At 53.7% G+C, this 24925-nt stretch overlaps 1 protein-coding gene across 11 annotated transcripts in view; it reads left to right on the top strand.

The window, feature by feature from the left end:
• Positions 1-24137, top strand: part of PLA2G6 (phospholipase A2 group VI) — a 55844-nt gene extending 31707 nt beyond the window's left edge. For 5 of the 11 annotated variants that reach the window (XM_070599730.1, XM_070599728.1, XM_070599737.1 and 2 more), the window contains 10 exons: positions 3942-4050; positions 5140-5301; positions 7143-7221; positions 9643-9806; positions 11681-11831; positions 20457-20593; positions 20986-21140; positions 22362-22529; positions 23069-23142; positions 23318-24137. In XM_070599730.1, the coding sequence (XP_070455831.1) occupies positions 3942-4050; positions 5140-5301; positions 7143-7221; positions 9643-9806; positions 11681-11831; positions 20457-20593; positions 20986-21140; positions 22362-22529; positions 23069-23142; positions 23318-23462 (1344 nt within the window). In that variant the 3' untranslated portion in view covers positions 23463-24137. Of the gene's footprint in view, positions 1-3941; positions 4051-5139; positions 5302-5995; positions 6031-6116; positions 6172-7142; positions 7222-9642; positions 9807-11680; positions 11832-20456; positions 20594-20985; positions 21141-22361; positions 22530-23068; positions 23143-23317 lie in introns of all 11 variants that reach the window. The other 6 variants (XM_070599731.1, XM_070599733.1, XM_070599738.1 and 3 more) reach the window with 2 other exon arrangements.
• Positions 24138-24925: the final 788 nt, after the last annotated feature.

Here is a 24925-nt window from a genome sequence, read left to right as displayed (position 1 = left end):
AGGACCGGCAGGGCTGGAGCCCTCCCACGCTGCCCTTGTCCTCAGCTGCTTAGAATCTTCTTACCTTCTGAGACTCAGTTCAGACCCTGCCTCCTCCCTCAGGAAGCCTTCCGTGTATCCCAGTCAGCCCAAAATCACGTCTCCTTCCTCTGCGCTCTGGTACCCCTCACTCTCGTGCCTGCCACTTGACACTTGCGTGGTGTGAGAGGGAAAGTACAGCTCTGGCTCCTGCCTGTGACCTTGGGTAACTCACGTCACCTCTGTCGGCCTTGATTCCCTCCTCTGGAAAGGGGAGGTGCAGGGACCCGGGTGGCAGAGTGAGGGGAGTAAACGGTAGACGGCTGGTCTGAGGAATGTCTAATAACACGCAGCTCCTGGCGCGGAGTGAGCCTCCCACAGATGTTCCTCCTTCCCGGCACCGTTAGGGGAAGACGTCCATCTGCATGTTGTTCTTGCCTGCCCGGTGGACCGTGGCTGCTGGAGGGCAGGGCTTGCTTGAACATCTCGGTAGCCCATGGGAGGTGTTGGCCACGTTTTTTGGTTTGTTGTAGAACACGGTCCCTGCCCTTAGAGCCCCTGCCATCTGGCTAGACGACTACGGCACGAACATGGTAAATGCGGGGAGGGAGTGTCACTGCGTTACAGGCAGGGTGTGTGTGTGTGTGTGTGTGTGCTATAGCAATGTCACATGCACACCAGTCTCGGAGGGATAGAATCGGAGAGACTCTGGGACTCTAAAAGAAGTAGATTTATGACAAATTCTATGACATCTTGCTTTATACCAAAGGCCATAACCATGGAGGAGATACTGTTGCCCAAGAGGCGGAAACTAGAAATGAAACCGTGGACGTTTTTTGCACTGAGTGGGCCCTTAGAATGATCTGGTTCAGCAGCTCTCGAACTTTTTGGTCTATGTGGTCCCTTTATGCTCTTAAAGATACCGAGGGGGGCTGGCCCTGTGGCCGAGTGGTTAAGTCTGTGCGCTCCGCTGCAGGCGGCCCAGTGTTTTGTTGGTTCGAATCCTGGGCGAGGACATGGCACTGCTCATCAAACCACGCTGAGGCGGCGTCCCACATGCCACAACTAGAAGGACCCACAACGAAGAATATACAACTACGTACCGGGGGGCTTTAGGGAAAAAAAGGAAAAAAATAAAATCTTTAAAAAAAAAACCAAAAAAAATTACCGAGGATCCCAAAGAGTTTTTGTTTATATGGATTTTTGTGTGTCTGTATTTACCATATTAGAAATTAAAAGTGAGACATTTTCAAAATACTTATTAATTCATTTAAAAATAATAATGAACCAATCACATGCTAACATAAGTAACATTTTTTTATGAAAAACAACTTTATTTTCCAAAACAAAAAATAACCGGCTGAGAAGAGTTGGCGTCGTTTTACATTTTGGCGAATCTTTTGAGTGCCTGGCCTCGGAGAAGATGTTGATTCTCCCATCTTCTACTACGTTCATTCTGTTGCTATATGTTGTTGAATGTGTGCTGAAGAACGTGAAGAAAATCTGGCCTCGCCTAGATACGTAGTTGGACAAGATGTGTAGCTGCGCCTTTTCAGATCCTCGAGAATGTTCTTCCTCGCTATTACACTGAAACTGGATGGGGGGTAGTTTCTGACAGGTTGGTACCAGTGGGCGCTCTAAAACCATCTCCGTGACTTTTCACACTTTGTTACCTTGAAATCCTTTGGCATCTCTTGCGCTTTGCATGGATCTTTCTACCCATGCACGATTTCGTGTCGTCCTTGGAAAATACTGGTTCACCAGGTACGCATGGCTTCCAAATGTTGACTCATTTCCTTATACAGTTTCAAAACCCCACATCTGTAAATATCACCACCGATCTCATCAGAAAAGTCTTTCAGTTTTGGGAAACTGTCAAGCCCATCACGTCACATACAAGTTTTCCGGAATTCCAATTTTTGTTTGAAAGCTGGGGTTTTATCATTGGCACAAAATACTGCCGGTTGTTTTTCTTGAGGTGACACACTCACTGCATTCGCTTTTGGGAAATTCTCCTAAATACCCGAGGCTGAACAATGGTGGTCTGTCTGTCGGCTGTTCTCTCAAGTAGAGACGGTGTTCCGTGGGAAGAAGCAGCTAGTTCTGCTCGCAACTCAAACAATCGCACGAGTGCTCTTTCTCAGGACAACGTCATGCGTGGGTACACCACAGAAAGCTTTGTCCATGCTCTCCACGTTATGACACTGAACACGCAGTGTCGCAGTTGAAATAATTAACAATTCTTACTGCTTCATCAAGGGCATTCTTAAGTGGCTGGCTTTTTAATTAATTTCTTTGTCTTTTACTGTGAGCGCGTGGCAGAGAGGAAACCATGATGACTGTTGGTTTGGCGCCACTGCCTTGCTTGGTGCTAGGCACCAGCAGTTTTATCCACCATTGTTTTTACATCATAGGTGCAAAAGGCAAGCAACATCTTTTTTTTTTCTTTTGAGGAAGATTAGCCCTGAGCTAACTGCTGCCAATCCTCCTCTTTTTGCTGAGGAAGACTGGCCCTGAGCTAACATCCATGCCCGACTTCCTCTACTTTATATGTGGGATGCTGCCACAGCATGGTTTGCCAAGTGGTGCCATGTCCGTGCCTGGGATCCGAACCAGTGAACCCCAGGCCGCAGAAGCGGAACGTGTGCACTTAACTGCTGCGCCACCAGGCCAGCCCTGGCAAGCAGCATCTTGATATTTTTATGAAGACAGTTTTAGTCTGGCAAACCCTTTGAAGAGTCTCATGCATCCACGGGTCCACGGATCTTACTTTGAGAACTGCTGGTGTGGTTCATGGTTTCTCATTCTTCAGTCACTTGCATACCATTTTCACAGTTTTTGGCACATTCATGAACCACTTTTATAATTATGTACTTAATCATTTCTTTAAGTCGGCTTGCTTTTAAACTTACTTAAATTTATTTTGAAGGAAATGTTATACAGTCACGTGCTGCATAACAAAATTTCCGTCAATGATAGACCGAGTATATGACGGTGGTCCCATAAGATTAGTCCCAGAGAGCCTAGGTGTGTAGTAGGCTGTACCTTCTAGGTTTGTGTAAGCACACGCGATGATGTTCACACAAAGACATCGCCTAACAACGCAGCTCTCAGAATGTGTCCCCGTCGTTAAGCGATGCAGGACTTTATCACTACCGTAAGCTGTAAACTGGTGCCACAAATAGAAGGTAGCTAGAAATAAAGTGCATAACTCATGATTAAAATGCACATATTTAGCTGTGCCCATATAAATCCTCGCGGTGCATAAACAACTGTTTGGAAAACTCCATTCCATCTCTTCATTCTCCGGGCAAGGGAGTCAGGCCCCGAGAAGAGGGAGGTGGTAAGACCAGAGCTCAGGCCTCCAGCAGCCAGTCAGTTGGTTTGTCCTGGGAGCCATGCCCTGCCCTGCCGCCCAGCCTCCAAATGTCCACTGCCCAGTGCTGTGTGGAGGGGAGCGTGCCTCAGGGCTGCCACTGGGGGACTTGTACTTGGTTACCCCCTCGGAACTGGCACCCTGGACCGGATGGGTCCAGCCTTCTCTTTGCTCACTCACCCTCTCCCTGCTACTCCTGAAAGCGATCAGCAGCTGACCCTTCAATCTCCCCATGGCTCCTGGGTCAGGGGTCATAGATGCATTGCTTCCTTCAAGGAGGAGCTGGTGGGGTGGGGACTGGGGTGGGTCACTTCCAGTTCCTGCCAGGGTTGATAAACCCTCTCCTGGGGATGCTCGTAAGCCTGTTTGTCAGGGCACCACCTTCAAGCGTAGACCTTGGAGGGGCTCAGATCAAAGGGTTGCAGTGTCTCCCTGTGCTGATGAGAGCCCCACCGGGCTGATGGGTAGAGTGGAAGAGGCCGAGGGTCCTTTTTCTCTTCATTTCTCTGGGCTGTGGCTTATTTTCCCCTTACTCCATCCTTAACAGAAAGACAACGTGGAGATGGTCAAGGCCCTCATTGTGTTTGGAGCAGAGGTGGACACCCCAAATGACTCTGGGGAGACTCCTGCCTTACTAGCCTCCAAGATCAGCAAACGTATGTGCTCTGCCCTCTGGGACCAGGTTAGGGGCGGGGGTGTGTGCAGGGACTAGGGAGGAGGGAAGTCCCAGGCTTCGGGTGCCAGCGTCCTGTCCAGGACCCGCCCCCAGTTGCTCCCTGCACTGAGTGGCTGGGGGGCTGAGAGGGGAAGCCTGCTCTGCCAAGAACAGGGGTCCTGACCGGTAGAAGGAGCCCGCCAAGGAGCTTGCCAAACCAGTATCCTCTTCTGTGGGGCCCCCATCCCACCTCAGGGTGCCGGGACCCCCAGGGCGGGGGGATAGGCAGCAGCAACAGCCCTCTTCCCCGCTCCTGGGAATTCACTAATAGGACCACTTGCAAGAACAACCATGGGTCGACGCGTGCGCTGCACTTTGCAAGTACGTGTGCATGCCCTCGTGCACACAGGCATGCTGCACGCACTGCATGCTCGCTCGGCGAGCCTTGGCTTCAGGGCTGGAACAAGCAGATCCCCCTCCTTAGAAGACTGGAACCCCCTCTGGAGGTCTTCAGGGAGCTGTGGAGGTTCCTGTGGGTATTTGCCTGATAGTGTGTGTGAGCGTGCATGTGCGTGCATACAAGCGTGCATGTGCGTGCATGTGCGCACTACTTTCTGTGGCATCCTTTTCAGTTATCCCATCCGTCAGATGGGAGGAAATGCCCACTGGCCAGCTGGTTAGTCCCTTTCCAGTTCTGAAAGGGACTCTCCATTCAGCAGTTGTGAAAATTGCTGACCATGGAGGTGGGAGTCCTGCTTTCTTGACTGGAGTCAAAGGGGAAGAGGGAATTCCCAAAATACCCGGGCAGGGCCACACCGACCTCCTTCTTCCCCTTGCCCTGGTTGAGCCCCGGTGCCTTCTCTGGCTCTAGAAGCTGCGTGTGCCCCAGGAAGCTGCTTTGGTTGTAACAGACCAGAGTCAGCACACCTGTCGGGGTGGGGTCAGGCCTCCAGGGCACCCCGGTTCCCCCATGTCCCCAGGCATCCTGGTGGATAGGAGAGGGGACGTGTGTGGAAGGAGTGGCCTCTCACTTGTATGTTGACATCGTTTCTGATCCTGTGTGATCTCCCCCTCCCCACACCATGAGAAGTTGTCACTAGGAAGGCGCTCTTAACTCTGCTGAGAACTGTAGGGGCCGACTGCCAGTTGCCACTCGTCTCAGTGGTCCCCGTGCAGCAGGGCTCCGCGGCAGCACACCACCGTGTCTCCCTGGAAAGATCTCAGCCCCCACCGATCAGCTTAAATAACCTAGGTAGGCCTCTGCCCTGTCACGGTCCCTCCTGTCCTGCTGTCCAGCTGGTTCTCAGGCACTTGGGGAGAGCAGTCCTGATCAGAAGGAAACAGGCCCCAGGGCAGAAGTCGCTGAAGGGAGCTAGGGAGGGTGGGGCGGGATCTGTAGCCTCTGGAGGCAGCCAGCAGCCCACAGAGCCCTGAGGCCGGCGGTGGGGGGGGGGGTGGTCCCTGGCTCATGGCCCACAGTCCATCTTCCCTGAGAGGATGTCCTGGACACAGGTCTCAGGTCTGGGCATCCCCATGGCATCCATGAGGTGGGCGCTTCTGTGGCCTCTCGGTGTCCCCTGGGAGCTCAGGGTGGGCGGTGAGGAGCGCTGTCGCTGGCCCTCTGGCTTCAATGAGGAGTGTTTCTGCCACACTGCTGAGTCTCCGTCAGGCCTGAGGCCCGCGTGCTCCCCCGTCAGCCCCTTCAGTGACCTACAGGCTTTTGACTGTGGCCAGACAATCGGCAGTCTGCTGTGTGCATCATTACTGCCTGTGCAAACGGCCCCTTAGGAGTCGGGGGGCCTTTCTCTGGGCTTTCTGTGGGCTGGCCCACCCAGGGCCCTAGATTGTTTGGGAGCAGGGTCCCCTGAATAGGGCAGTCAGGAGCTGACCCTTGGCAAGCCAGCTTTTTTTTTTTTTTTTTTTTTTTTTTGCTGTTGGCGAAGCAGACTCCAGCACCTCTGGACAGGACAGCCCAGCCACAGTCAGTCCTTCTGGCTCTGCCTCTCTCTGCCCCTTGCCCATCCACTTCCAGGACCTGCCCCCAAGCTTTATCTCTCAATTTTACAGGCAGTCAGTCACCCAAACCAGGCTGGATGGTGGGCCTGGGCACGGCATCAGATGGGTAATGCCCTGGCCCTAGAGGGCCGCAGAGCCTGGCCACACCCGCTAGCTGTAGCTCTGCTTCCCTCTTCTTCTCTTTCTCAGCTGCACACCCAGACACATGCTCCCTTCCTTACCGCCTTCTCCCCGCACTCGGTCCACTGCCTCTCCCGGCTGGTCGCCTGCTTATCTGGTCCACTCTCTGGCCACTTGCCCTGGTTGAGGGGACCCCGCCTTGCAGCCTGCCTTCCTGCTTTGCTGCTTTCTGCTCCATGCACAGTGGTGGGGAGGGTCCGACAGAATCTGGATGATGTGGCATCGCTGGGCCAGGCACCTGGGGCTGGGCTGCTTGTCACGAGGGCAGCTACTCCATTGGGTGGACCTTGGGCACAGGGGAAAACGTGAACAGAGTGGACGGGTACATCCTAGGCCGCTGAGGAAATTTCCAGACCTGGGATCAGGACCGGGGGCATCTGAAGAATGGTCGGGGTATCTCCCTTCATTCATGGAGTTAAACCCCGAGGAATGTCCTGACTCAGCCATTTTGTCTAAATGACCTTGGACGAGTCAAGTAACCTGTTTGAGCCTCGTCTGTGGGTTGGGAATGATGCTTCTGGTGATGGCGGGTGTCGGCAGTGCCGGCCCAATGCATGAGCGTTCTGTGAACTGCGAGGCGCAGGACATGACAGGGGCGCTTGTGCTTCAGGGCTTTGGGAGGACGGCGTTGAGGAGAAGCCGGGGGGGCCGGGCAGGGGGGCCCCTTCCCAGAGCAGTGGGCTCCCCTTTGCGTTCCAGCCCGTTTCTCCCTGAGGGGCCTGTGGGCTCTGGATTAGCTGTATCCTGGGACAAAGAGCCCTTCCTGGGGGCAGGAGGCAGATGCTCCTGCTAGGGGCAGTGGTGGGAGGGCGCAGCTCCAGTTCGCTCTCAGGACCCTCGGGGTGGCAGGGACCGGCCCCTGCCTGGCCCCAGCCCACCCTGCCCTGTGCCTCGCAGAACTGCAGGACCTCATGCACATCTCCCGGGCCCGGAAGCCGACATTCATCCTGAGCTCCATGCGGGACGAGAAGCGGACGTAAGTGGAGGGGGGAGGGGGCCCCACAGGGGGCTCGGGCTCCTGTCTAGTCGTCACCACAGCCCTGCGTGGGAGCTCACGTCTTCAGTAGCTCACAGCCAAGAGACTGAGTCTTTAGAGAGCCTGGGCCTGCTGCTTCACCAGTGACTGTGCAGGCTCTGGGTCACACAGTAAAGCTGGCTGCAGTCCTGTCCCTGCCCTCTGTGGCCCTGTCGTGGTTTGTCCAGGGAGATGGCCCCGATGCCCCTGGAGAGAGACCTCCGTTGCTGAAGTGCTGAGCCTACTTGCCTCTGAGTCCACCCCACTCTGGACCCCTCCTCCCTCCACAGAGCTAGTGGGGTGGACTGGTTTCCCAAGCACCCGCTGGATACGCAGGCCCATCCTGGCAGGCAGGCCTGGGTGATGGGCACAAAGAGAAGAAGCCCAAGCGCTGTCCTGGAGGACCTTCCCTGGCGCCCAGAATCAGTGCCTGCCGGCTCGGCAAATTACCAGGACAAACGTGTTTCCCACTGACTATGCTTTGCCCGCCCCGCCCTTCGTAAGACAGTTGGCTTCTTCTCTGTTTATTGCTATCCCGTGTTCCTCACAGCCCTCCTGGGGGGTATTAGTAGCTTTGTTTTACAAATGCAGAACATGAGTCCCCGAGAGATTAAGTGCTTCCCTCAAGGTCACACAGAGTGAGTGTCCAGGTCTTTGAGTCCGTGCCCTTTCTGTGACTGCAGCCTCTGTTCCGGCTGTGTCCCTGGTAGCCTCTGTTCCGGCTGTGTCCCTGGTCCAGCCCTGCAGGGAAAATTCCCTCCCGGAAGCAGATGCAGCCCCTCTCCGTGGGCCAGGCAGCCGCACCTCGCCACTCTGCTTCTCCTCTCCTGAAGGAGCCGCCTCCAGTTGGCATATCCCACTTGTTTCACGGCCGCCCTGTAATATGTGCCCTGGGGGTGACTGCCCATCAGCGTTCTCACCCTTGCCTCCCACTGCACATGCTGTGCACACCCACACGTCTGTGCAGGGATTAGGAGGGTCCCAGAGGGATTGGAGGAGAGGACGCAGATTTCCCACCAAGACCCAGGGAGTCTGCCTGAGCCTGAGCACCCTCCCTGGAGGTGGGGCTGAGGCGAGAGTCAGGACACCCCTGTGGGGACCGCCGCACGCGGGTCTCTGAGTTACATAGCTCAGCCCTGCTCCCTGGGTCAATCCCTCTATTGCCAGCCCCGCGTGCTCGGAAGAGCTCTTGCATGTTTGCTCTGGCCCCCCTGGCCAGGGACCCTGCAGGCCTCCAGTGACAGCACAGCCTCCCCTGCCACCCTCTGGGCTTGCTGTAGAGCTGGGCAGCTTGTCCAGGAAAAGACGAGGGAACCTGGAGGCGGGCCACACTGGCCGCCTTCATTCACCAGCTGCCTATTGGGCACGTCCCATGCACACTGGATCCGTAGCATTGCACAGAGCAGAGCTGGTCCCTGCCCTCAGGGCGCTTCCAGCCCAGCTGGGGAGAAAGACAGTAAACAAGAGGACAAGAAATGGTTCCTTATGGAAGTGAAAAGTGCTTTACCCTGAGGAGGTGGCTGAGGCAGCAGCGAGCGGAGCTGGAGGGTCCTGACTGCGTCAGGGCAGGCTTCTTCCAGCAGTGACATTTAAGATGAGGAGGAGACCGACAGGAAGCTTCCGGCTCTGAGCACAGACTGTGGAGGGCTTCCCCTGGGGCAAGGAGCTGGGCATGGCAGGACCCAGGGAGGCATGTCAGGGCATATTGGAGAGTGGGGGACTCAGGAGTCAGCAGCCCCAGGTCCAGATCCCGCAACATCACTTAGCACCCGTGTGACTCTGGTCGGCCACCTAACCTCAGCTTCGTTCCTTCATTCCTGCACAGACATGTGCGGGTTAACAGGCAGTGCCTGCCTCAGTGGGGTTTGGGACATTTAAATGAATTCATACTGGTGGAAGCCCCTCACAGCCTCATAGCTCCTGGCACATAGAGGGTCCTTTCTCTTCCCTCCCCTGCTGCTCCCCTCCACCCATGGAGGGTCCTGACCCTGCTCCTCTGCCCATTCCTGGCCAGCTGTAGGATACCAGCCTGTTGAAATCAGACTTTTGTCTGGCGTCGGCTCCTGGTACTGGGAATCTAGACCTGTCCCCAGGGAGCTCCCTGTCCAGAGTTGGGGGACAGACCCAGGGTTCTGCTGAAGTGGCGCCTGGCCAGTGAGGCCTTCCCTGCACCTGCCCCCCTCACCCTCCTCTGTCGCATTTTTCACTGCCCCCCCCCCCCCCCCGCCGTGTCACACACAGGCTGTGAGGGCTTGGTCTTCACATGCTCACGTGGCTGCAGCTGCCACAGTGCAGATGCTCAGGGACATGGGCTCAAGTGCGGGAGGTGAAGGGCCGGGCTGTAGTGAAACCCGCTCTTTCCCACTGCTGTCCCCACTGCAGCCATGACCACTTGCTCTGCCTGGACGGCGGGGGTGTGAAAGGCCTGGTCATCATCCAGCTCCTCATCGCCATCGAGAAGGCCTCAGGCATCGCCACCAAGGACCTCTTTGACTGGGTGGCAGGGACCAGCACTGGGGGCATCCTGGCCCTGGCCATTCTGCACAGTGAGGGCAGCCCCCTGGGCAGTGGGGGCGGGGCAGGGTGGGGTGTGTAGACCAGCCCTTGGAGCGGGCTGAGTGTATCTCAGATCCTTGCCCAGAGGGCCGTGGGGGAGGGCAGCACTTCTAAGCCCTTTGTGGGGCGCCTGAGGGTGTTGGGGTCTAGGGCTGGCAGGAGAAGGGCTGGGGGGTTGGGCTGGGGTTTGATGTCCCCGCCCAGCCGTGGAGAACAGAACCAGGTGCCCTTCCTTTCAGTGTAGGAAGCATTTTTGTATCCATTGCATCAGCGGCTCCTCCCCATGCCCCTGCGAGCCAGGCACCACAGGGCCTTGAAACCTGCTGGAAATAAGGCAAACTATTCTGATGGCAGGTGGAGCAGATGGTCTCAGGGGTGAAGAGCCACTAAGTCACAGAATGTCAGAGACCTAGTCTGCACGCTTCATTTACCCGCTGGGAAATTGAGGCCGTAGTGGAGAGAAGTGACCCAGAGTCACAGAGGCCATCTGAGGGGTTGCTGGGACTGGGCCAGCCCCCTAGACTCCCAGCCCAGCTCTTCCCAAGGCCACAGGCCACTGGTGCAGTGTGCTTTCACTGCAGCTTCACGAAGGTGACAGGGCACTTCACTTACTGGACAGACTTCTGAGTGGGCCTTGTCTTGACTCAAGTGGGGTCTCCTTTATGGAGCTCTCGGGGCTGTGAGAGTCTGCCCTTGGGGGCCCCTCCCAGAAGAGGGCCCAGCCCCACCCCGGCAGGAGTCGTCCTCCGCCTCAGCCCCCCTGACCAGCAATCCCTGCCCTGGTTGCGGTTGGGTTCCATGCTCTCCAGTATGTCTTCCAGACCTGAAGGCACCAGGAGAGGGACCCCCTGCTTCGGGGACAGCAGTGCCTGCCAGCCAGGACTGTGCTGGGTGCTAGGGACATGGGGCTGAGCCAGGCGCATGGTCAGGTCGGGGAGGCACAGGCATCTGGGGCTCACCGTGGAAGGAGGCCATGGCCCGGCAGTCCAGGGTGTGCAGGGACGTGGGGCAGAGCCAGGCCAGGTGGCTGCCGGGAGCAGCGTCCCGTGGGCCTCTGGGAAGTGGAGGGTCTTCGGTGAGCAGGTTGCCAGGACTTGTTGCCCAGCAGTTTACTTCATTTTGATGGTTCTCCCCATAGCCCTGTGAGCCTATAGTTGGGGAAACTGAGGACCAGAGAGGGTCACCCAGTGAGTCAGAGCAGAGCCAGGACCAGGTCTCTCCCTTGGCCTCAGGGGCCCCATGGCCCCTCTCTGGTCTTTGTTCCTGTCTTCCTGAGAGGCGCCATCTCAGGGGCCTGCCTGCGCCCCATGGGGCAGGGCACAGTGGGCAGAGGTTCTAGCCTCTCCTCCACGGTGCGTCCCTCCCTTCTGCAGGGGACGTTTGTCCCCCTTCCAGGGCTATGGGAGGGATCTGAGAGGCCACCTGGTGCAGCCTCCCATGGGCAGAAGGCCCCTCTCCCCAGCCCCCTGCTGCCACCTTTGGCCGGTGAGGCCCACAGCCTGCCCCTTTGACCCTGTCTGTCCCCGGAGCCTCAGAGGACAGGGCAGGCCCTTCTGTTCCTCGACAAACAGTGGAACTAGATGTGGAAGCTTTTTCACTTTCAGGGCCCTTTTTAAAGGAAAACAGTACAAAATTATGAATGCAAAATTAAGTACAGAGCCTTGGGGCTGCTGAAGGGGGGCTTCTGCCTGTGTGGGAGGTGGCAAAGAGGGCCCGGGAGCTCCAGCTGGCTTAATCCGCCCCTCTCTGGCCTCCTCCGGCCACCACTGGCCTCTGGTGCCCGCAGCTGGCCTGGGCCCAGGCCCTCGGTCAGGGGCGTGGCCCTCGTGTCACCCCCGCCTCCGGCCGACCCCCTTGTTCCTAGGCAAGTCCATGGCCTACATGCGGTGCTTGTACTTCCGCATGAAGGATGAGGTGTTCCGGGGCTCGCGGCCCTACGAGTCGGGGCCCCTGGAGGAGTTCCTGAAGCGGGAGTTTGGAGAGCACACCAAGATGACGGACGTCAAGAAGCCCAAGTAAGCCTCCTGGGCGGGAGCCGGGCGCCCCTGCGCGGTTCCCTGGGGACAGGACTCCCTGCCTGGTCTGACCAAAGCTGGGGGTGGTGGAGGGCAGCTGCTTCCTTGTCAGCCGGGCTTCTCCCTGAGAGCACGGGTGCAGAACACCTCCACCTGTGTGTCATGCTTTTCCACCCAAACTGCACATCCCTGGGTCAGAAGGGTCGGTTCTGGTCCACCACACTCGGGATCTTCGTGTTGAGCACAGCTCTGCCCCAGGCACTGTGTGTGCGCGTGGCGGTGATGCACGTGACCAGCAGGTGGGAAGGCTCCCGGTCCGGTTGGGAGATAAATCACCTGAGATGTGGCAGGCCTGCAAGGCAGCGTGCCCTCAAGAGCTTCCAGAAGAGCCTACAGCATGGCTACTTCTTTGTAGTCCTCCCTTCCCCAGAATGACTTTGTTGTCTGTCTGATGCCCATCTCATCTGCCAGACCGTGAGCTCCCTGAAGCAGGAACATGAACACCTTGTTTGTCCTGTAGCCCCAGCATCTAGCCCACGGCCTGCCGCAGCGCAGGCCATTGAAAAGTGTTCATCAACTGACCAACCATCAATGGGAGCAAGAGGGAGAAATGACTGAGGAGGAGGTAGTCAGGGAGGGCTCCCTGGAGGAAGTGAAGTACGAATGAGGCCTGGAGGGTTGGGGAAGATTTTTTTCATATTAAAGCTTGTTTTTTTTTCATTTTAAGAATAATATATAGTCTTTTAAGAAAACTGGGAAAATACAGAGAGTAAAAAGAAGAGGAATGTGTCATCCATGATATATTAACCATAAGATAATATTTTGGAAACATTTTTGTATATTTCATCCTAGACATTTTTTTCTTTTTTTAATGGTGACATAGAACATACGTTTAGAAAAGTACATAAACCAGCTCAATGAATAATTAGAAAACAAACACCCACTTGACCACCAGCCAAGTTGGTAAGCCCCTCAAGCGTGTTCCCCCCGCCCCCTCAGGGTAGCCCCTCTCCTGACCCGTGTGAAGCAGGTTTCCCGGCTGTTCCGTGCAGTTCCACTACCTGCGCGTGGAACTCTGAACAGCATGGTTTTGGCCTTGCGTGTCCCTGGGTGTGGACAGAATCGTTTGGCGTGTTCTCTCTTCTTTCCGTCAGTGTACGTCTGTCATCGTGCTCTCTGCTGTTGGGTGAGGCTGTGCTTGGTTCGTTCTCGCTGCTATGCAGGGTTCCGTCCTGTGACTACACCCCACGGTTTATTTCCCCGAATGCCTTCGATGGACCCTTGGGGAGTTGGGAGCTCCTACAGAGCGCGGTGGTGGACATCTGGGGACATGTTTTCTGACCCACACGTGTCCCAGCCTCCCTGGAGTCCACGCCTAGGAGGAGAGTTGCCGAGTCTCAGGACGCGTGGCCTCAGCGCCTACATTCCGCCCAGCTGTCTTCCAAAGTGGCGGCCTCTGTTTTCACCCCCATCAGCCGGGTCGAGAGGCCTGTTGCTCTGCATCCTGGCCAGCGTTTGATTGTCCTCAAATGTTTTTATCTTTACAAATCTTTGAGGGAGTAAGATGGTGTCTCTGCTGGTTTGAATTTTCATTTTCATGATTACTGGGGAGGTTGAACACCTTTTCCAATATTTAAAGGCCGTTTGAATTTCTTCTTTTGTAAAGTTCCTCTTCAAATGTTTTGCCTATTTTTGGCAAAATTGGGTTGTGTGATTTTGGAGTTAGGAGTCTTCTCTTAATAATCTTTTTTATATTTTGAAAACTAGTCCTTTGATGAGTATATAGATTTGAAATCTTTCCTCCCACTCCCTGCCTTGTCTTTTCACTCTCTGTGGCGTTTTGTAATAAGAGGATGTTCTTGAAGTGATAGAGTTTAGAAATGTTTCCATCTTGTAGTTTGTACTTTTCACGTCCGTCCATTCAAGAACCCTTCCCTATCCTGGGGCAGGAGCCATTTTCCTGTGTCAGGTCCGAAAGCTCTCCGGATCTGCCTTTCCTGTTTCGGTCTTTTATCAACCTCGAATTGGTTTTTGTATCAGGAGCGATCCAATTTCATGTTTCCACCTGAATAACCGGTCTCCCAGCCTCATCTGTGAAGTCTGGCTCTCCCTCGCCGCCTGGAGGCCTCCCTCCCTCACGGTGGGTCAAGGGCCCTTGCTCGGGTCTCTTGCTGGCTGAGCTCTGTTCCGTGGGCTGGACGTCTGTGCCTGTGCCCAGAGCCCGGAGCCCTAACTCCACAGCGTTCCAGTAAGTCCTGGTGTCGGGGGCAGCCGGGCCTCCCACCTTGTCCTCCTCCACGAGGACCATGGCTAATCTTGGAGGCCCTGTAGAGGAGTGGTTAAGAGCATGCACCCTGTAGCCTTTTCTTCTCGAAAGTGGGAATAATATACCACCTGCTCCCTGGGGTTTTCGTGAGGAGTAAAAAAATTATTATTTACAAAGCACCTAAAAGGCTTCCATATAAATTGTAGAATCAGATGTCAAATTCTACAGAAAATCAAATCCTGGTGGGATTTTGGTTGAGATTACATTGAATCTGTCGGTTTATTTGGGGGAGAACTGACATCTGAAAACACTGAATCTTCAATTAGAGAACTTAGTAAAATATCCCATTTGTTCAGAGTTTCTCAGTACAGTTTTATGGTTTTATCTGTAGAGATCTTACGCATCTGTTGTTTTTATCTGTTTAGGTATTTCATATGTTTTGTGCTACTGTAAATAATACATTTTTAAACATTTTGTTTTCTAACTGTAGCTGGTGTTTAGAAATACCATTTGTTTATTTACTTTAAAATTTTTAATTGCGGTAAAATACACATCACATGAAATTTACCATCTTAACCTTTTTTTTGGTGAGGAAGATTGTCCCTGAGCTAACGTCTGTGCCAGTTTTCCTCTTTTTGTATGTGGGACACTGCCACGGCGTGGCTTGATTAGCAGTATGTAGGTCCGCGCCCAGGATCTGCACCTGCAAACCCCGAGCCGCCGAAGCAGAGTGCGAACTTGACCACTCCGCCCCGGGCCAGCCCCCCATCTTAACCATTTGTAAGTGTACGATTTAGTGGCGATAACTGTATTTACACTGGTGTGTAAGTGATCTCCTGAACTCTTCCATCTTGCAGAACTGAAACTCTTGCACCCGTTAGACAACTCCCCATCCCCTCCCCACAGCCCCCGGCGACCGCCATCCTACTTTCTGTCTCTGAGTTTGACTGCACTGAGCACCTCATGGAAGTGGAATCGGACAGTGTCTGTCTTTGTGTCTGGCTCCTTTCACTGAGCATAATGTCCTCAAGGTTCATCTGGGTTGTAGCACGTGTCAGAAGTTCCTTCCTTTTTAAGGCCGAAGAATATTCCATTATATGTCTGTACCACACTGTGTCTATCCCTTCGTCTGTCAATGGACGTGTGCACCGTTTCCACCTTTTGGCTGCTGTGCACATGAGTGCACGACGTCTGCTCGAGTCCCTGCTGTCCGTTCCGGGTGCCTCTGCAGAGAGAATTCTGATGGGCTCAGTTTGCTAAGATCTAGTGCAGGATTTTGCATCCATGCTCATGAGTGAGCTTGATCTTTGTTTCCCCATTTGGGGATTGCTGGGTTTTGGTTTTGGGGGAGTATTTCCTCTTTTGGTGTTTTCTGGAAGAGTTAGTATAATAGTGAGTTTGCTTTTTCCTTGGATTTTTGGAGAGTCTGCCAGTGAAGTGCTCTCCGCCTGGCGTCTGCTTGAGGGACGGTTTTCGATGATGGGATTAATTTCTTTGACAGTTCTAAGACTGTTAGGGTTTCTAAGTGTCTTTTTGAGTTGGTTTTGGTTTTGTTTCTCTGGGAACGTGTCCATTTGATCAGATCTTCAAATTCACTCGCGTAGAGTCGTCGGCAATATTCTCTTACTCTGTCCCAGCGTCTGCAGCATCGCTTGTCATGCCCCTTTTCATTCCCCGTATTTCCGCCGCCTGTTTTCTTCCTGATCAGTCTAGTCACAGACTTCTCAATTGGGTTAGTCTTTCAGAAAACCAGTCAGCTCTCTATTGTATGTATTCTGTTTCATTAAATTTCTGCTCTTATCTTTATTCCTTCTTGTACTTTCTTTGGGTTTACTTGGCTGTTCTTTTTTAAACTTGTTGAAATAAATGTTTTGCTCATTGATTTTCAGCCTTTTTTCTGTTCTACTGGATATGTGTATATATTATATATGCACGTAGCTGTATGTGTGGGTAATCTAAACATTTTCCTCTCCGTACTGCTTTAATTATATCCTGTAAGCAGATTTATGATTGTTTGTTTCAAAATATTTTCTAATTTTCATTATAACTTTTTTAACTATAGGTTATTAAAGTGCATTTCTCAGTTTCTAAACTTAGGGGATTTTCTAGTTATATTTTTCTTATTAATTGCTTTGTGGCCAAAGGACATGCTCTATATGATTTTGGTCCTTTAAAATTTGTCAGGACCTGGTTTGTGGCCTTTACAGTCAGTTTTTGTGCATGCCCCATGTGTAATTTAGAAGAATATGGATTCCACATTTGTTGGGTGCCAAGTTCTATACATGTCGATTAAGGCGTATTGGCTAGGAATGTTGTTTAAAATTTCCAAATCGTCCATATCCTTACTAGTTTTTGTCGACTTCTGTCAATTATTGAGAGTGATAGGTTGAAATCTCCTACTCTGGGAATTTTTGCCTTTTCGCCCTTTAGTTCTGTCAATTTTTCTTTTAATATTTTGACACCATGCTAATAAGTGCATAGAAATTTACGTTTTTGTGTTTTTTTCTGGTGACTGGAATCTTCTATTATTAGGAAGCAGCCCTCTTTGTCTCTAGGGATGCTTTTTGTTTTAAAGCCTGTTTGTCTGATATTAATGGAGTCATCCCAGCTTTCTTTGGTTCTATTTCCATGGTATATCGGTACTTGTTTTTTCATCCCAGCTTCTGGAATCCTGTGTTTTAGATGTATCTCTCATAAATAGCCCATAGTTGGATTTGTTCTTTGTCTAATCTGTCACTTTTTCTTTTTACCTGGAGCATTTAGTCCATTTATAGATTTTTAATGCGTAGTAATATATTCATTTAATTTAACTACTTAGTTAAGTCTGGTTTAGCTGATTGGTTTGACTCCAGAACCTAGTTAGTCTAATAGTTTATATGGCTGGTCCATTTATATTTACGTAATTACTGGTATATTTGGGATGATATATGCCATCCTATTTTGTTCTGCATTTCTTTTTCTCTTTCTCACCTTCTTTTGGAATTACTGAATAGTTTTAATCATTACATCCCACCTCCCCCCCCCCCCCAGTAGTTTGAACTCTATGCACTCATTTCTTTTTTTTAGTGCATGCTTAACTTATAACAGCCTAAATTTAATTGATACCATTATCTTCCCCTCAGATGATAAAGGATTTTAAAATACTTTAATTCCATATTTCTTTCCCATCTTATCTATAACTGTTTTCCCATATTTTAAATCAATCTTGTTTTTTAAGCCTCACAAGACATTATTTTATTTATTTATTTTTTTGAGGAAGATTAGCCCTGAGCTAACATCCATGCCCATCTTCCTCTACTTTATATGTGGGGCGCCTACCACAGCATGGCTTGCCAAGCAGTGCCATGTCCACACCCAGGATCCAAACCGGCGAACCCCCGGCCGCCTAAGCAGAACGTGTGAACTTAACCACTGCGCCACCAGCTGGCCCTCTTATTATTTTTTGAAGTTGGCTTTCGTTTAGTTTTAGCCAGTGGTGTGCTGGTAAACCAGATCTTGAGGGGAAGAAGCCCAGATTTGTAGTGTTTGCCAATTCCCATGGCATAAATACTTCCACCATGGTCGGTTTTAAGCTACCAACAGCTTAACAACCAGCTCTGAGATTTAGCAATAGGTTCTTAAGGCCAGTCTGAGCTGGCTGCAGCACACCATTGGGTATGGATGTGTGTGTGTGTGTATATGTGCACACGGATGCATATGCGTATGTGTATGTATATGTGTGTATCACCTCTTTGCTCTGCGTTCTTTCTTGCATCTCAGACTTTCATCTCTGACCACTTTCCTTCTCCCAAAGGACATTCTTTTGACTTTCCCTTAGAGAAGGTCTGCTGATGGTGAATTCTCCACCAGCAGAATTGTTTGAAAATAGTTTTATTTTACTCTTATTCTTGCTGGGTATAGAATTCTAGGCTGGTGATTTTCTTACAGGACATGCAAGATATCATGCTATCATCTTTTAGCTTCCATTGTTGCACTTGCAAAGTCACTTTCAATCTGTTACTCCTTCGAAAGCAAAGGGTCTTTTTTCTCTGGATGTTTTTGTTTATTTGTTCCTTTGTTTTTGGTGCTCTACAGTTGTCCTATGATATATCTAGATGTGAGTTCCTTCTAATTTATCCTGCTTGGGAATTGGTGGTCTTCTTAAGTGTTTAGATTGGTGCCTTTCTTCTGTTCTGGAAACCTGAGTCATTATCTCTTCAACCCTTGCCTCTTCCTAATTTCCTCTCACCTCTCTTCTGGACCATTAAACATATGTTAGATTTTGTGTATCTTCCATGTCTTTTAACTTCTCCTGTATGTTCTCTCATTTTCTCTCTCTGTGGTTGCATTCTGGTTAATTTCTTCTTACTTGTTTTCCAGTTCACTAATTCTCTCTTTAGCTTTATCTAATTTTTCCTTTTAACCCATCCATTGAGTTTCTTATTCTCTTGTATTTTTAAAAAAATCCTAGAAGTACTCTTTGGTTCTTCTTCAAATCTTCTAGGTCATTGCTTATAGTTCCCTATTCCCTGAAGATATTATCAAGCTTGCCTTTGATGTCGTTACACATTGTAAGCACAGCTGTTTTATAATCTTTGTTTGAGGATTCAGCTATGTGCAGTCTGTGTAGGTATGTTTTGCTGTTTATGTTGGTTTAAGCTGGTTCTCGTTCATGGTGTTTTATTTCATTGTGTGTGCCCCCACACTTTTCTTCTGAACTGTGTAGTGGTGTTCCTCAGTGTTGAAAAATAATATGCGCAGTTTCTGTGAGGCCCAGAATGACAGTATCTTTCTTCAGAGTGTCTTGTGTTGTCTCTTCTGGGTACCTAGGCACACTGCCATCTGGGGCCACTGTAACTGAGTTCTTGGCATGAAGGTTTTGAAACTCCCCCCAGGTGATGTGAAATTAGACTGAAAATTCACTGGAGGGTTAGTTTGTGGTTATACATTTTCAGGGATTTTTTTTTTCTACCTCCTTTGTCCAGTGGCAATTTTCCTTGCAGCCTCTAGGGGTAGGAAAGGGACAGGTTTATTTCTGGTTCACCCTTATCCAAGAGTGTAGCTCTTAGGGGTCCCAATCTAATGTGGGGGTCACCCATTAGACCCTAACATTGGCTGGGCCCGGGGCTTTGACTTTTCCCCCCGGTCCCTTGAGGCCATCAGCACTGAGGTTCAGATTTCCTGAGTTTGGTGTCTGCCTTCAGGTCCCAGCAGGGTCTGTGTTCCATTTACCCCTCTGGGTTCTTCCTTATCCTCAGGGTTTACCCTCATCTGTCCTTTCTGTCTTGGCAGGTTTCTATGCTTTTAAAAATATTTTTTAAAAGATTTTTTCCAGCATTTAATTTTTGGTTCAGTGGGAAAGTTGTTGAAATAACCTCTCCGCAATATTCCCAGAAGTGGAAAACTAATCTTTTTTCCCTAGGTTGAGTGTTTTGTTCCCTTTCTTTTATATTTTTCTTGATGACATCACAAATACATTTCTGTGTTGCTCTGAAGTCCTTGCCAGCATAACTTTGAAAGGCTGCAAAACATCCCATTGTTTCCTTACCCCTTCTGTTCTTGCCATTTAGATGGGTTCATTTTTCACTATAATAAATTACACTGCAACAAATAGCCTTGTACAAGAAGCTTCCAGTTGTAGCTAAGATTATTCCTTTAGGACAGATTTTCCGAAATGGAATTCCCAGATCAGGGAGCCAGGGTCTTAATACATACTAGTTTCTGAGGGGGCTGTGCCCATCTCCACTCCCCGCAGTATTTGAGGATGTTGCATCTCTCAAGACAAGTAGGAGTCGTCTTTAATAGGTTTGTAGACGGACAGGTGGAACACTGAAGACGTATCAAGGTGACACGGTAGAAAGTCTCTTCCACTCCTGTCCCGGGGCTGCAGCCCCCAGCGGCCCCCGCCGCAGAGGCAGCGCAATGTTGCAGGTGCTGCCGGGGCCCTTCCAGAGCTAGCCTCTGACCAAGCAGATGGGTACACAGGTTTCTTCGGGTTTTGTTTTTAAATAAATGGGGGCATACGAAACACCGAACCGTGCTTTTCCACTTAGCCATGGGTCTTGGTGCTCGCTGCCTGTCAGTCCCTGCAGCCTTCCTCGGTCGTTCTCACACAGACTGCTGTTGGGGAGCCGCGCTGCGAGGGCCCGTCCGCGGCGGGCGTGTCAGTTGTCTCCAGTCGTTTGCTTTAACAGCCGATGCTGCTCAGCCTGTGCATGCCCACCCCCCCGCGTGTGAGAGCGTCTTAGGACGAGTTCCCAGAAGTGGGATCACTGGGTCTAAGGATCAGGCCACTGGCAGTTTGAATGAAGATTGCCAGAGGTGGGCTGCGAGGGGGGTCGGGGAGTGACCTCAGCCGTCTGCTCTTTGTTTTTCCCCAGGGTGATGCTGACGGGGACGCTGTCGGACCGGCAGCCCGCTGAACTTCACCTCTTCCGGAATTACGAGGCTCCGGAGTGTGTCCGGGAGCCTCGGTTCAGCCAGAATATTAACCTGAAGCCTCCAACGCAGCCCTCAGGTTAAACCACGTTTGATGATCTGTGGGAAGCGATTGGCCGAGAGGCTGCGGGGGGGCAGGGGACGTCGTGGGCTTGCCACCAGGCACACCCTGCCCACCACCATCCCACCCACTGGCCTGATCTTCTCTCGGGAGTCTTTATCAGCTGAGGGAGGCAGCGCTGGGGAGCTGTCAGGGCTCAGGCTGGCCCGAGGAGCCTCAGCCACACCCTGCCGTCCACCAGGCCAGCGGGGCCAGATGGCATGGCCTTGTCGGTCCTGCTGCTGAGCAGTTCTGAGCCTCTCCCTCTTCCCGCAGACCCGCCCCCCGACACACACACACCGAGATGTGAAGCATGCGGGTTTCATACCAGTCCCTTGTGCCACTGGGCCACCCTCCTCCCCCACCCCCAGACCAGCTGGTGTGGCGGGCAGCCCGAAGCAGTGGGGCAGCCCCCACCTACTTCCGGCCCAACGGGCGCTTCCTGGACGGCGGGCTGCTAGCCAACAACCCCACGCTGGATGCCATGACCGAGATCCATGAGTACAACCAGGACCTGATCCGCAAGGTGAGAGCCACCTCAGGTCAGAGGGGATGTGAGTGCCCACTGCAGCCACCCCTGTTTCAGCAAATGTTCCTAAGGATTGACTCCAGTTTATGTGTTTATTCATTTGTGCACTCACAGCAATTTTACCTCACTCTTGACCCTGCTTGATTGGCGGCGTCTGCCTGAAGCACTGTGCTAAGAGGGATTCTGAGGCCCAATGTAGACTGAGTGGTGAAGAGTGTTATGGTCACTTAACAGTGTCTGCTGTGAGTGGGGAGGGCAGCACGTGTACCAGTACATGCCAGTCCCAGTGTTAACCCCTGTGCCCAGCCTGGGCACACACGCCTGCCCTTAAGGAGCTCACATCCAGGGCAGACAGTCTGTGCACAAGGACATGCCCCTCCAAGTGCCTCGGGTGCTATGACAGAGGACTGGGCAGGGGCCCAGGAGGTGGATCACCTCTGCTGAGCGGCCGGGGGCTCAGAAAGGGCTCACAGAGGAGGGGACCCCATCCTGCGGCCTCTGGGGAGAGGGCAGTGCAGAGTCCATGATCTAGAGGAAGAGAAGTGGCCCTCAGCCCGAGGAGCTTAGCGCAGAGGCGGCTGAGGCCCCACATGCTGGGAGAGGCAGTGCAGTGCAGTGGTGTGAGCTCGGGCCCAGGAGCAACTTGGCCTCCGGGTTTGGGTCCTGGCCCTGCCTGGGCTTTGCTTCAGCCCCTGCAGGGGTTGCCGACGCTGCCTGCCTGGGGCCCCTTGTGAGGCTCCCACGCGCTCTTATCTGTATGGGGTTAGGGTCAGTGCCTGCCCCCAAGCATGCTGTGAGCTTGCTGGCTGTCCTTATCACTGTGGTCATCATGAAGCCCCAGATGCAGGGGCTCGGCAGTGGGAGAGGCGAGTGCCCTCTAGGGGCCAGATGGGGCACGGTGGGCTGCCTGGAGGAGGAGGGACGTGGTGAGAGACTGGGATGGGGACGGCTCCTGGGAAGATACAAGCCACCTCCCCTTGTGGATGCGGAGCCCGGGTAGGAGTGGCTCACCAAGGTCGCCCAACAGATTGGCAGCAGAGCATGTTCTGGAGCAAAGGGGAGAGGCAGCGCAGGCTGTGCTCCTGCCCCAGGAGGCCTGTCCCCCCATCACGCTCCCCCAGGGCCCCAACCAGCGGCTCTCACCCCTGGGTGCCCCTAACCATGGAAAGGTCCACCCAGGGGAAGGTTCTCCAACCACCCCTGTCCTGTTCCCAACAGGGCCAGGACAGCAAGGTGAAGAAGCTCTCAGTTGTCGTCTCTCTGGGGACAGGGAGGTCCCCGCAGGTGCCCGTGACCTGTGTGGATGTCTTCCGTCCCAGCAACCCCTGGGAACTGGCCAAGACTGTTTTTGGGGCCAAGGAACTGGGCAAGATGGTGGTGGACTGTGTGAGTCTGGGCCCCTCCCCAGGCCCCCTTCCCTCAGGGTCTCAGCCCCAGGGTGACACCTTCATCCTCTTTCTGGGGGCCCCTGGCTGTCGAGGAGGCTCTGTAAAGCCTCTTCAGCCAACTCAGTGCGGGGGGGGGGGGGGGGGTCCCTGATTCAGTCTCAGTGCTGGCAGGGACCCTACAGCAGGGCATTTCAAGTGTCTTGTACCTATGGATCCCTTCCTTCAAACACAGCCCCATGTGGAAGCCCAGAAGGTCAGATGGACAAGAGCTGCAGGGGGCGGGGGACGCGGGGGCCTGTCCACTCAGCCCCGCCCCCCCATGCTCAGTGACCCTGAACGGGCACTGCTGAGCCACCGGTGAAAACCATAGACTGTGCCCCTCTGATTGCACAGCTGGGACATCGCCGCAGCCCAAGGAGGGGACTCGCCCAGTCTCTCTGCTGCTGGGTGGCTAAGCCAGACTAGACCCTGGGGATCCCAGGAAGGGACCGTGGGTGCCGTGGGTGCTGGGTGCTCACAGGGGCTACTTCTCGCCAGTGCACAGATCCAGATGGGCGGGCCGTGGACCGCGCCCGGGCCTGGTGCGAGATGGTCGGCATCCAGTACTTCAGGTGAGGGCTTGGCCAACACTGGCCCCCGGGCCCCAGCCCCACACCCTGGCCTGACCGGACCTGGCGACCTTCCCCACCTCAGCCCAGGGCATGGCCTTCCCTTCCCCAAGTCCTAGCTCTTGTCTTCTGCCTGGGCCTAGCATCTTGGGTGACCCCTCCTCCTTGACCTGGACAGATTGAACCCCCAGCTGGGGACGGATATCATGCTGGACGAGATCAACGACTCGGTGCTGGTCAACGCCCTCTGGGAGACGGAGGTCTACATCTATGAGCACCGGGAGCAGTTCCAGAAGCTCATCCAGCTGCTGCTCTCGCCGTGAGGCCACCAAGCCCCCAGCCGCCCCCACCCCACCCACCTGCCCAGCCCCTGCTGGGGAGGCCTGGCGAGCTGGTCAGGGCTGAGCCCAGGCAGCTCCATGTCCACAGACCGGCCTCAGAGGGGCCAGGCTTCCTGCCCGAGGCTGCTCCTGAGGCCTCTCTCCCCTCTGTCCCCACCTTCTGGCACTTTTTGTCATTCCAGGCTTACAAAGCCTAGAGCCTCACTCTGGCCTCTCCCTGACTGCCAAGGACAACTGACTCTCAGGCCCGTTGCCCTGTCGGCTCTAACAGTAAGGGCACCCGGGCGTGTCCCCAGCCCTGCCTTGCCCCAGCCCGGCCTCCCAGAGGGCCCTGGGCTCTTCTAGATCCCCGGGGGAGTGCAGCGACCCCTGCCACCCTCTGCCCTCTTCCCTGGGAGCAGGGCTGAAGCAGGGGCTGTCGCCCACCCCGTCAGCAGGGGAAACCCAGGCTCCAGGAGTTGGAGCCCCATTCGACTTTGCTCCTCAACACACGCCCAGCCACCTGCACCCCTCAGAGCTGCCCCACCCCGCGAGCTCTCCTCAGCTCTCAAAGGTCACTCCTATGACTTAAGTTATTTTTCCCGACAGGACGTGGTTTATGATGGGGAGGGGCGCCAGGGGCTGCCTGCAAACTGTGAAATAAACTGTCTGATCCCAGGTCGCCTGTGTTGTGTGCACTGTTGTGTGAGTGCCCGCTCCCTCCCACCAGCACCCTCAGCCTTGACCTTCAGCCTTGACTGTCATCCTCCTGTGCCCCCTCGCACAGATGCTGTTTCTTGGGCTCCCCGGAGTGGGGACACCTCTTCTCTTCTCCAGGCCTCCCCAAATCAGGCCTGTGAGGGTGTTCAGAGGTGGCAGCCAGGCCCACCTGGCCCACGGTGTGGGGCAAGGGAGAGCCCCATTTGCCGAGGGAGAGCCCCATTTGCCGAGGGAGAGGACAAGACCCAGAGAGGGCAGGCTGCTCAGGCCAACCACACAGCAAGTGAGCAGGGCCAAGGTTTGCCCCCAGGTCTGTGTGACTCCAGGGTTTGTGCTGTCCCCTCTCCGGCAGGCGGAGGAGCTGGGCGGGCAGCAGCGGACATGGGCACCTTGGCCCTCAAGGTGCAGGGCTGAAGGGCTCAGGGTAGAGAGAGGCCTGAGCAGAGTGACGACCCGCCTGTGCACCTGGCCTCCAGGGGCTGGGTCTGTCAGGGAGGGTCCTGGAGGAGGGCGCTGAGCAGCTCTGGTCCCATAGGGTGGGCAGTGCCCAGCGCAGTACTGGCAGGGAGGGGTCCTGGCTGGCCTGGGGAAGCCTCGTCCTTGAGGAGGAGGTAACCTAGGAGAGTGGCCCATCCACGCGTGCTCAGAGGGGTAAATAATTGAAGGGCAGGTCACATGAACCCACCCGCGTCACAGGATGCTTCCCCCTGGGTCTGGTTACGCCCCAGATCGCCTTCTGACATCCC

This window comes from Equus przewalskii, chromosome 29 (assembly GCF_037783145.1).
Source record: "Equus przewalskii isolate Varuska chromosome 29, EquPr2, whole genome shotgun sequence".
In the NCBI taxonomy this organism is placed as follows: domain Eukaryota; kingdom Metazoa; phylum Chordata; class Mammalia; order Perissodactyla; family Equidae; genus Equus; species Equus przewalskii.
The sequence above is the reverse complement of the archived record's forward strand: the minus strand, read 5'-3'. Positions and strand labels throughout refer to the sequence as shown.